This window comes from Pistacia vera, unplaced genomic scaffold (genome assembly GCF_008641045.1).
Source record: "Pistacia vera cultivar Batoury unplaced genomic scaffold, PisVer_v2 Contig249, whole genome shotgun sequence".
Lineage (NCBI taxonomy): Eukaryota > Viridiplantae > Streptophyta > Magnoliopsida > Sapindales > Anacardiaceae > Pistacia > Pistacia vera.
This window is the reverse complement of record NW_022196056.1, coordinates 560,493-572,179: the sequence shown is the minus strand read 5'-3', so window position 1 is coordinate 572,179 and position 11,687 is coordinate 560,493. Positions and strand designations below refer to the sequence as shown.

At 36.5% G+C, this 11,687-nt stretch overlaps 2 protein-coding genes, 1 long non-coding RNA gene and 1 pseudogene across 3 annotated transcripts; all 4 read right to left on the bottom strand.

Moving 5' to 3' along the window:
* Positions 1 to 813: 813 nt before the first annotated feature.
* Positions 814 to 2,397, bottom strand: LOC116132128 (annotated as a pseudogene).
* A 493-nt stretch (positions 2,398 to 2,890) lies between these two features.
* On the bottom strand, positions 2,891 to 4,376 carry LOC116132106. The gene is made up of 2 exons (XM_031417781.1): positions 3,988 to 4,376; positions 2,891 to 3,895 (listed from the first exon to the last, which is right to left on the bottom strand). Exons 1-2 carry the CDS (start codon positions 4,317 to 4,319, stop codon positions 3,046 to 3,048), a joined length of 1,182 nt encoding a protein of 393 aa, XP_031273641.1. The 5' UTR covers positions 4,320 to 4,376; the 3' UTR covers positions 2,891 to 3,045.
* A 1,095-nt stretch (positions 4,377 to 5,471) lies between these two features.
* LOC116132109 lies at positions 5,472 to 7,010 on the bottom strand. Its single transcript, XR_004128376.1, has 2 exons — positions 6,649 to 7,010; positions 5,472 to 6,566 (listed from the first exon to the last, which is right to left on the bottom strand). It is a non-coding gene; the product is annotated as an uncharacterized LOC116132109 (long non-coding RNA).
* Positions 7,011 to 8,705: 1,695 nt separating this feature from the next.
* Positions 8,706 to 10,360, bottom strand: LOC116132107. The gene is made up of 3 exons (XM_031417782.1): positions 10,122 to 10,360; positions 9,976 to 10,078; positions 8,706 to 9,707 (listed from the first exon to the last, which is right to left on the bottom strand). Exons 1-3 carry the CDS (start codon positions 10,339 to 10,341, stop codon positions 8,858 to 8,860), a joined length of 1,173 nt encoding a protein of 390 aa, XP_031273642.1. The 5' UTR covers positions 10,342 to 10,360; the 3' UTR covers positions 8,706 to 8,857.
* Between the last annotated feature and the right edge of the window lie 1,327 nt (positions 10,361 to 11,687).

The following is an 11,687-nucleotide window of genomic DNA, read 5'->3' as shown; positions in this document are numbered from 1 at the left end:
CGTAGAAAGAGGCCTTGGCAGTTGTCACATACATTTGATCTTTACGGTTTTGATTAATATTACCACTTTCTGCTTGCTTTCATTAACTTGAATGAAGATAACGTTGACCTATCCAATAGCAGCCAAATGTGAGATTTCTTCATTTTGGACAGGTTATATGGAGAATTTGTGACATCCTGTCGGTTCAGATGTATTTTACTCTGGTTCTATAATTTTTCTTGTGTTTGTGTTGCCCTAAAACCTTTGAAAACAGTTTATCCTAAATTTCTATTATAAAATTTAACTTATCTGTATCACCATACAAAAATCAACACATACTTGAATTTGTGATAAGGGTCTTCAAGATTACGTGTTTTCTCTATCTCAATAAAACATTAAATGGGGTCAAATTTAACCAGTTCTCACTGTAATAGCTTGAGCCTTCTCATATCATTTAGCTGTGCAAGTCACTAGAGATTTACTTCATATTTAGCAATTCTTAATTTGGCTTTGACACAGTGTTGTGTACCGAATATATAGTCAGAAATCAAAGTCTTTAAAATAGTGTCTGATTTTTCAAGTTGTCAACACCCAATTAACTGTTACATTCGAAATCTTTGAGAACATTCATGTCATGCTCTTTTAATATTGCTATTAATAACAGGACTAATTCACAGAACAATCTTGAAATGACACTTGCATCATAATTCCTATAGAGAAACATATTTAACTTTTCATTCATTGAACTACTACAGTGAAATCTATGCAAAAACAATGTAGCCTTAACACACTATATAATATAAGATCTGCAGTAAACCACATTTTCTTCTTCTCTCATGATTAGTACACTTAATCCCACATTTTTTTCTTCTCTTTCTTTGCTACAACTTCTAAACCACATTCTTCTTTTCAGGCACAGTTTCAGTCCTCGCAAATGACACCACTTCTGTTTGAACAACAACATCCACAACCACGACATTCTCCCTGTTATGACTAGTTTCACATGCAAATATTTGTTCCCATCTTTGTTCTGAGAATACATTGACCTACTCATTTGCTGTTTCGGTGTAGCTTCTTTAACAAACATGAAAGGACAATACCATTTACCCACAACAACTGGTTTAGAAGTCTTGTTTGACAATGGGAAGTTGAAATCTGGAAGGCGGAAACGGAGGTTAGCATCAAGACCTGCTGCTTCACCTAATTCAAAATTGTGGTTAGTTCTTGCTATCATCGTCCATCCTTTTCTTCTCAAGAATATTGGTGGATAAACATCTGGAGCTACTGATTTGGAGAAAAAGCCACTGATATCTCGGCGACAGATCTCAAATTGCTGAAAAAATGTTATTGGGGTCACAAGGCTGCGGATTTCTGTCGGAAATACAGTTGCATAAACAGCAGGTGGTCTTATCTTCCTCCTTTGAGCTTGTGATCGCTTTCCTGAAATAAATCCAAACTAAATGTGATTAAAATTACTCAGCATAAGTTATTCCCGGGAAATTTGGCTAAGTAACATCTATTCTATAAACTGGATTGGGAGTACGGGAGCATCCATCTTGCAGTAATTTCAATTAGATTTCTCTTGTGCATCAAAGACAGGGCCAAGTTGGTTTGAACTATGTCAAAAGCATTACTTAATAGGAGAATTTGAGCTTAAAATTGAGGCATGCCCTTTATGCATCCCACGAGGTTGTATTGCATAGTACTGATTGGAAGATAATAGCTGATTAAGAACAGGAATAAGAAAAACGCGATTGTAGTTGTCATAAAACGACACAGTTAGTCTCTCGTTTTGAGAGAAAGACAGTTCCCGAAGGTGATAACTCTTGCACAGTCCGAAACAACAAGTAGGCTCAGCTTCTTCATCTTGGATCACCAAAATACCAGAATTTGGACCCTCTGGTGGAGGCAACGAAAGAGATGATGGAGCATTGGAGACCTTATGTACATGGAAAGAGGCCTTGTCACATAATTTTTTTCTTTTTCTTGATCCTCAGTTTGCTATATGGGTATTAATCATCTCTATCTTTAATCTATTTATATGAAACATTACCTTGAATTATGACCTCAACAACTTGGACAAGTCATGCTATTTTTTATTGAATCTAGACAAATTGTTTATTATCGTTTATTTTCCAATTTTTTCTTATTTTCTTTCATAGTTGAATTGCATGACGATTAGAAAAGATAAAACTATTAAACTTGGACAAAGGATAACATATGAGAAGGCAAATGTTAAGGACCTGAAGTCATATTTAATTTTGCTGTGTTACCAAATTCAACATAATAATTTAGGGGTTGCAAGGAAGGAGGATACTGCACCAGTACATTACACTACAGGGTACAAACATTTAACATGAATAATTTGATAATTATCCAAAGTTGACCAGCTACAATGTAAATTACGTTAAGCATCATTTTCAAGCGAGATCACGCGTTTCTTATATTCCCAGGCTTATCTCAGAACATTTGTTGGAGTCAGCTTCACTTATTTGTTGGCTGTCATTGCGTAAATCCAATTTTATTTGCTGTTATTACTAACCTTCCTAGACCTGGTTTTAATGTTTAGATCTGCAAATCACTAGAAATTTATATTAATATTCAGCAGTTAAGCTTAATATGGCTTTGACATGCGTGTTGCATAAATATATTGACGGAATCATTACCTGTGATTTTTCAGTTCTTAATTAAGGGGTCAGATTTCATACACCGAAATGCTTTGAGAACATTCCTGTCGAGCTCGTTATTGATAGAGATTACAGGATTACTTCTCTACCTCTTTCCTTTTCTTTTTCAAAATAAAGAGATTGATATTTCAGAAAGACTACAGAAGTATGGAGCAGTCTTCAGAGGACAATATCTTCAGAATTTTACAAAATGCTATCATTGTTTGTCCAAGGAAACAAAGAAGTAAATAAACTTTTCATTCATTGAACTGAACTCTTATTACAATCAAAGCTATGAATTGAATAAAACAATGAAGTCTTAGACACCCATATAGAACATATTTTATACACATTAAAAATGGACAAAGTATAACTTATGTATAACAAAAGGCTCAAAATCTCATTCCCATTTGCTCCTAATCTGATGAATGTGCTTGAAATCATAAGTTAACACCAAGGTACCATCCATTCTTTTCAATGCATACCTCTCAACCAACACATAGCTACCAAATTTCCTCCAGTCACCAACTCCGTCAAACTGCTCTACTCTATTCACTCTAATTTGCCTCCTGTTCCCTCCAACCCACCCAAATCTTTCTTGCTCCCACTTCAGTCTCTCAGTGATTAGAGTACTCAACCCCACACTTATTTCTCCTCCCTCATTGCTGGAACTCCTGAACCGCATCACCCCATCTACCACATTATTCTCATCAGGCATAACCTCAACCCCACCATATGACACCACTACTGTTTGAACTTCAGCATCTACAACCGCAACATTGTCCTCGTTATGATTATTTTCACAAGCAAACACTTGTTCCCATCTTTGCTCAAGTGTCATCTCATAATACATTGAACTGTTTATCTGCTGTTTCGGTGTTCCTTCTTTGATAAACATGAAAGGACAATACCATTTTCCCACCACCACGGGTTTAGAACTCCTGTGTGATAATGGGAAATTGAAATCTGGAAGGCGGGCACGGAGGTTATTATCAAGGCCTGGTGCTTCATTTAGGTCAAAATTAGAGGGAGTTTCTGTCACCACTGTCCATCCCTTTCTTCTCAAGAATTCTGGTGGATAACCATCCGGTGCCACTGATTTGGCGTAAAAGCCTCCCCGGTCGCGGTAACAAATCTCAAATTGCTGATAAATGTTATCGAGATGGAAAGGCTGAGGTTTTCTGTCTGAAACAAAGTTGCAGAAACAGCAGGTTGTCAAGTCCTCCTCATTTGAGTTTGTGAATGCTTCCCTGAAACCCAATTTGAATATCCATCCATTAATTAGTTTATTAGTGTGAGCATATCTAGTAAAACCAAGTTTAGTTCATAATATTATACTTACCCTTTATGGCTCCCTCGTGGTTGAATAGCATAGTAGCTATTGGAAGATAGCGGGAGATTAGGAACAGGAATGAAGATAACTCGGTTGTAAGAGACTTGTGTGCTGCGGTTCTGTCCAGCACCTGAGGAAGTTGAATGGCGAGTTTTGAGGTTCTTGTTTTGAGGGAAAGGCAGCTCCTTGAGTTCATCGCTCTTGCACAGTCCAAAACAACAAGTAGGTTCCGCTTCTTCATCTTGGATCACCAAAATACCAGAATTTGGACCTTCTGGGGGAGGCGATGAAAGAGCTGAAGGAAACTTTTTGTACATGGAAAGAGGTCTTGTTACGTACATTTTTTCTCAAAATTTCTTTGATGTATCGGCTTTTTAGATTGAAATTTGGTTTTATCTCTTGGTTCAATCTATTTATACTAAAGACGATGGTGAATTTCAACGGCGTAGACAACTCAGACAAGTCATGTAATAGTTTGTGGAATGGAAGTCAAAGTCAAGATGTTGATTATTATCAAAAAACATGGGCAGAATTTTAAGATATACGTATTCAAAAGTTGACCCATTGCATCGTCAATCATGGAGTCTGGAAGGAGCAGGTGTCTTTCTTCGAATTGAGTTGGACTGATATTTATATGATTGCTGAGTCGTAATAGCTACAGCCCATGTTCTTTTGTTCTCCTCCAAACACGGGAACTATTATTCAAAGCGTTTATTTAATTGATGTATGTACAAGATTTGCTTCTGCACTTCACAATACATTATTAATATTAATCAAACTTCAAACGTTGAATGAAAACGAAAATTTGACCAAATTTTCTTCCATTTCCTTGCCGACCAAACAATGAAAAGAAACATATAATTTTTAATTCTTCTGGTTTCAACGTCAATTTATTCCCTTATAACCATTTCACGTCATTCAGTTTCAAACGACAACCGACCACTTTCTGTTCTACATCGTGGTGATGTGTCTCAACATAGCTTAGCTAAATTCAAGTTGCAACTGGTGATGATGTTTGTCCACATAAGCCCGATTGTTGAGTTAGTTATATCCTCACTGAGCATAAAGTCAGATCTCTTTGTTTTTCACTTTCTTTAATTTTGTATATTGTTCTCTCCATGCTGAAAATTCCAAAAACTACAGATTGGATTCTTGTGGTTGTAATGGGGACTTGAGGTAGATTACGAATAAAATTCAAAAAGCTCTATTTCTTCTTCATAGTGCATTCTTAATCATCAAGTCATCAACAGCAATAGATGAGAGCTGAACCTCTATAAATCCTGGAGTTCTTGATTGTTTTGTTTGAGTTCTCCATGTTCTTTCATTAGTTCAGCAGTGTATTGTTCTTTTCAAAGACTACGAGGTTTCCAATTTATCAAAAATTGTAAAGAGTTTGTGACAGTTATTTCTTTTCTATGAAAGCCGAGTTAATGATAAATTCCGCCATAATTCATTTCTAATATGGTGACTTAAAGTTGAGAAGAAAACCCTGCTACAAACTCTCTGTATTGATTCCCTTTATTAATAGAACAATAGAACCATTTTCAAATGACAATATCCATCTTATTTTATAAGATTTGTGTGTACAGACACCGAGAGATAAATTAACTCTTCATCGTTCACTACTTTACAATCAAACATACACATATAAATAATAATGTTCAACATTCTCTCACTCACCGTAGTATCTACACACCGAAACAGGACAAAGTTGAACTTCAGGCTGTAACAAAAGACTGCCAAAATTATCATTCCCATTTGCTCCTAATCTGATGTGTGTGCTTAAATCATAAGTAAAACCAAGCTCCCGTCCATCTCCTTCAATTTGAATCTCTCAACCAATACATACAACCAAAGTTCCTCCACTCACCACTCCTCCAAACTCTTCTACTTTCTTCACTCTCACCTGTTTCCAGTTCCTACCCCCCCCAAATCTTTCTTCCTCCCATTTCATTCTCTCAATGATAAGTGTACTCAAACCCACACTTAGTTCTCCCTCCCGCGTTGATAGAACTTTTAAACCACATCATCCCATCAACCACATTCTTCTCATCAGGCACACCCTCAACCCACCAATGACACCACTTCTGTTGGAACAACAACATCCACAACCACACCATTCTCCCTGCTATGACTATTTTCACTTGCAAATATTTGTTCCCATCTTTGCTCAAGTGTCAGCTCATAGTACATTGAGTTTTTTATTTGCTGTTTTAGACTACTTTCTTCAATAAATATGAAAGACAATACCATTTTCCCACAGCCACAGGTTTAGAAACCTTATTTGGTAATGGGAAGTTGAAATCTGGAAGGCGCGCACGGAGGTAGAATCAAGGCCTGTTGCTTCACTTAACTCGAAATCATCACTAGTTTCTGCTGTCATTCCCCAACCTTTTCTTCTCAAGAAATCTGGTGGAAAACCATCTGGAACCACTGATTTGGCAAAAGCCACCACCCCGTTTTGAGCCAAATCTCAATTTGCTGATAAATGTTGTCGGGATCAAAAGGCTGCGGCTTTTTATCGGAAACAAAGCTGCAGCAACAGCATGTGGCCTTGTCCTCCTCCTTTGAGTTTTGTGAATGCTTCCCTGAAACCCAGTTTGCAGAATTACATGTTATTAAAAATGGCATGATTGATCCTTATATGCAGAAAAATTAAAATATAAATACCCTTTATGCTTGCCACGTGGTTGAATTGCATAGTACTGATTCGAAGATAGTGGTTTTCAATAACTGAATGAGAATACAGGGTTGTTGATGACTACGGCACCAGTCCCTTAGAAGTAGTAAAGAAGGTAGTTAGGTTCTTGTTTGAGGGAAAGGCAGCTTTTTAGTTGATCATCCTCGCACAGTCCAAAACAAGAAGTGGCCTTTCATCTTGGATTACCAAAATACCAGAATTTGGACCTTCTGGAGAGGCGATGACAGAGAAGAAGGAGATTTTTTTTAACATAGAAGAGGCTTTGTCACATACATTTTTCTCAAAATTTCTTGACCTATGTGCTTTTTGATTGCAAGCTATTTTATCTCTTAATTTCGTCTATTTATCTCAAAGAAGATGTTGAAATTTCAACTGCGTAACAACTCAGACAAGTCATTGACTGTTTTATGGAATAGCAGATGTTGATTTTTATTATGATATGCAGAAACTTTGAGATGTACATATTCAAAAGTTGACCCATTACGTTGTCAATCATCGAGTCTGGAAGAAGCAGGTGTCTTTCTTGCAACTGAGATATGAACGAAATAGAGAAGCAACAGGAGCAAAATAATAATAGGAAAACAAAATAAACAGTAAACAAAAAAATTATATGCGCGATTTACCCTGGTTCATCTAATGTGAGCTACGTCCAACTGAGTCAATATTATTAAAATATGTCTCACTTCTCTCGTTTACAATGAATGAATTGCTCTCACACTCATAATAAGAGAAAAGTATGTTTATATATTAGGTTTAAGAGATTAAACCTAGTTTTACATGGATTCCTATTCTTAAGCCCAATCCAAAAAGGAATTAATAACTTAAAAGAAATCCTACAGCGGTTATACATGGAAAAGCCCAAAACCGCCTACGGGCTCGGGGGCGTTGCCCCCGCAACCCCTGCCCGCTCACTGGGGAGCGGGGCACCCGTCCGCTGACCAGGCAATGGGACCTCCGAGTGCGTCTCCGTTACCCATTAATGCTGAAGTAGTCGACAACTCTAACAAGATGGACTCGTATGATTGCTGAATAACATTAGCTCCCCGCCCATGGTCTTTTGTTCAGCTTCATAACGCGGAAACTCAATTCAATTTTCAAAGCGTTTTTTCGATGCTCTGTATTTGCTTCTGTCTTTCACATTAGAGGATTGAAGTTCACCCAATTAAATGTTCAACGCCAGTTTATTTTTTTTATAAACAATTGATCTCATCCAATTTCAAACCACAACTCATCACTTTTTGTTCTATCTGGGTAGTGAATGCATAATGAAGACTGTGGTGATGTGTCTCAACATAGCCAAAGTTTAGTTTACTGTATATTAGTTATAAAGTTCTATTTGGAACTACCGAGTATAAAGCCAGATCTCTCGTGTTCACTTTATCTGCATACTGAAAATTCCAAAAACAACAGATTGGATTCGAGTGGTTGTACCTGGGATTTGAGGTAGATTAGGTACAAAATACAAAAAGCACTGTAACCTTTTTAACTTTCTTGTTCAAAGTGCATTCTTAATCAACAGCAATGTATGTAAAGCTGAACCATAGTAAATCCTGGTGTTCTTGATTGTTTTGTTTGAGTTCTCCATGTTCTTTATCAGTTTAGCAGTGACTTGTTTCCTTACAAAGACTTAGACTTCTCCAATTTATCAAAAATTCAGAGGAGGACACTCTAAGAAACTTAGCTGGCCTTTAAGCGTTTGACACTCTTATACTTCTGCCATCAATTATTACTTGTTTATATGGTAACAAAAGTGACTTAAAGTTGAGAAGGAAGCCCTCCTTGCAAACTGTGAACTCAAAAGTAGCTTGTCAAATCAACTTTGCCAACAATTTATTTATTTATTTTTTTTTTTTTTTTTAACCTCTAAAACATTAGAAACAGGTAACTCTGTATTTCTTCCCTACTCTGGGAAAGTAAAGCATATATATCTGAAAAAGTTAACAGAACAACAGAATCATTTTGAAATGACAGTATCTTTATCATTTTGATAAGATGGTCATAATGTTTGTATACAGCAACAAAGAGATAAAGTAAACTCTTTATTCCTTCAACAACTTTACCATCAAAAGATACAAATGGAATAAACAATAAAGTTCAACAGTCTGTTACGCATCATAATACACACAGAAACAAGACAAAGTGCAACTTCTGGGTAAAGCAAAAGAAGAGCCAAAATTATCATTCCCATTTGCTCCTAATCTGATGTGTGTGCTTGAAATCGTAAGTTAAAACCAAGCTCCCGTCCATTCTCTTCAATTTGAATCTCTCAACCAATACATAACAACCAAAGTTCCTCCACTCACCAACTCCTCCAAACTCTTCTACTTTCTTCACTCTCACTTGTTTTTCATTCCCTCCAACCCACCCAAATCTTTCTTCCTCCCATTTCATTCTCTCAATGATAAGTGTACTCAATCCCACACTTAGTTCTCCTCCCGCGTTGCTATAACTTTTAAACCACATCATCCCATCAACCACATTCTTCTCATCAGGCACACCCTCAACCCCACCAAATGACACAACTTCTGTTGGAACAGCAACATCCACAACCACAACATTCTCCCTGTTATGACTATTTTCGCTTGCAAATATTTGTTCCCATCTTTGCTCAAGTGTCATCTCATAGTACATTGAGTTTTTTATTTGCTGTTTTAGACTACTTTCTTTAATAAATATGAAAGGACAGTACCATTTTCCCACAACCACAGATTTAGAAGCCTTATTTGGTAATGGGAAGTTGAAATCTGGAAGGCGCGCACGGAGGGTAGAATCAAGGCCTGGTGCTTCATGTAACTCGAAATCATCAGGAGTTTCTGCTGTCATATCCCATCGTTTATGTCTCAAAAACTCTGGTGGAAAACCATCTGGAGCAACTGATTTAGAGGAAAAGCCACCCCGTTTTTGAGCACAAATCTCAATTTGCTGATAAATATTTTCGGGATCAAAAGGCTGCGGTTTTTTGTCTGAAACAAAGCTGCAGCAACAGCATGTGACCTTGTCCTCCTCCTTTGAGTTTGTGAATGCTTCCCTGAAACCCAGTTTGCAGAATTACTTGTAATTCAACTAGTCTGAGCATGGAAATTAGGTAGTCTTTTTATTCAATATATCAGTGTTATGACCATCCAATATTAAATGTTATCATCACTCAGCAAAAAGCAATTACAGGTTTAAGTTCTATAACCTTTAATCCACTTGATTAAGAAAGTTGTTTAATACGTAACAGAAGCAAAAAATGGCATGACAGATCCTTGATGCATATTTTAATGGAAAGTAAAATTAAGTTAAATTTCACATACCCTTTATGCTTTCCACGCGGTTGAATTGCATAGTACTTATTGGAAGATAGTGGTTGATTAACAACCGGAATGAGAATAACACTGTCACGAGAGTATTGGTTACCACTCTCTAATGAGAATAACACTGTCACGAGAGTATTGGTTACCACTCTCTTCAGTGGCGCCCGTAAAGTGAGAAGCAGTCAGGTTTTTGTTTTGAGGGAAAGGCAAGTTTTGAAGTTTATCATCCCTAGAGAGTCCAAAACAACAAGTAGGCGTTTCTTCATCTTGGATAACCAAAATCCCAGAATTTGGACCTTCTGGAGGAGGCTCTGAGAGAGCAGCAGGAGACTTTTTTAACATAGAAAGAGGCTTTGTCACATACATTTTCTTTTTTTCGGGTCTCAGGATGTTATGTCTCTAGACTCTGGATTTCATTCATGTATTTATTTATCGGAAATTATGAAGCAGCTTCGCCTCACAACAGCACTTATTTCTCTTTTGTTTTACTCTCAATTGGTCCCCCCGGCATCATACCATTCCCTACTCCACTCCGCTCCACTAACAGAAAGTGATAGAGATATTTATTGAAGTTGGGCTTGGGCTTGGGCCCCCATTAGTTAAGCCTATTTATAGTTTTGGAAAGTCCATTTGAATTAATCGATAGCCCCGGTCTCCCTTCACATGACATGAGGATAAAGTTGTAAACTAAAGAATTTATAGTTAAAAAAGATATGGAAAGATAGTAATACTACGATATGAAAACATATTGACAGAAATGCGGTTAAGAGGAAGAAGAAGTAGTTAATGAAGACAAGAGCTATAAATTTAATGGGTATGTACTATGTAGTCCAAAAACCGAAAGAGAAAGGGAAAGTTGTTGGCTTTATTTGCCATGGAGATCTATTTTAATAATCATCTTTCAGTTTTTCTTTTTCTTTAAGAAAATGTAACAATCATCTTTGAGTTTCATATTACAATTTTCTTGCATTCTTAAAAAGATAATATCTCTTTTCCTTTTCCCCTTTTTTCAATAATAATTCCTGATTTTGTTTGTTTTAGCAAGGATTATGGCTTTTCTTTCTTTTTCTTTTTTTAATGTTTTTAGGAGAATAATCTATATAAAGATTTTTGGATATCTTACTCAAAAAGTCTTGAGTTTGAGTCTCTCATCAATGGCTAATAAAGTAGTCTTCGATTATTGTATTTGAGTTATTGTTCTTACAGTTGTGGTTAGTTAGTGAGTCAGTTAGTTTAACTATAGTTAGTTGGTAATTGTAATTAGTTGGTTTAACTATGGTTTACTTAAAAGTGTATATAAAAGAATATTGTATCTTCTTTCTCCTCTATAGCTTTACAGCCAAAATAATAACGTTGAAAGATATTCATCTTTTTCTCTGAATTGAAACATGGTATCAGAGCAGGCTTCTAAAATGTTGAATCGATTTTAAAGAGAACCAGCCCAAATCCGAAGTGATGCTCTTCTCAATCTTGATTTCTTTCTTCTTCAATTTTTTTCTTCAAATCGTCAATTTCGCCCAATTTTAGCAGAGATACAAATTGAGATATAAGATGTCGAATATCACTGATTGTGGATCTCCTCTCTACGTTCATCCATCAGACACTCCTGGTTCAATCTTGGTCTCGGAACAACTCACTAGTACAAAGAATTATGGAATATGGAGTCGCGCCATGACAGTTTCTTTGAGAACCAAAAATAAGCTAGGGTTTGT

Excerpts from the sequence above, each read along its gene's own strand:
- LOC116132106 (XM_031417781.1), bottom strand. The coding sequence starts at position 4,319 with ATGTACGTAACAAGACCTCTTTCCATGTACAAAAAGTTTCCTTCAGCT. Across the intron at positions 3,896-3,987 it reads CCACGAGGGAGCCATAAAGG|GGAAGCATTCACAAACTCAA; the intron begins GTAAGTATAATA and ends ATTGGGTTTCAG.
- LOC116132107 (XM_031417782.1), bottom strand. The coding sequence starts at position 10,341 with ATGTATGTGACAAAGCCTCTTTCTATGTTAAAAAAGTCTCCTGCTGCT. Across the intron at positions 10,079-10,121 it reads GGGCGCCACTGAAGAGAGTG|GTAACCAATACTCTCGTGAC; the intron begins GTAACCAATACT and ends CATTAGAGAGTG. Across the intron at positions 9,708-9,975 it reads CCGCGTGGAAAGCATAAAGG|GGAAGCATTCACAAACTCAA; the intron begins GTATGTGAAATT and ends ACTGGGTTTCAG.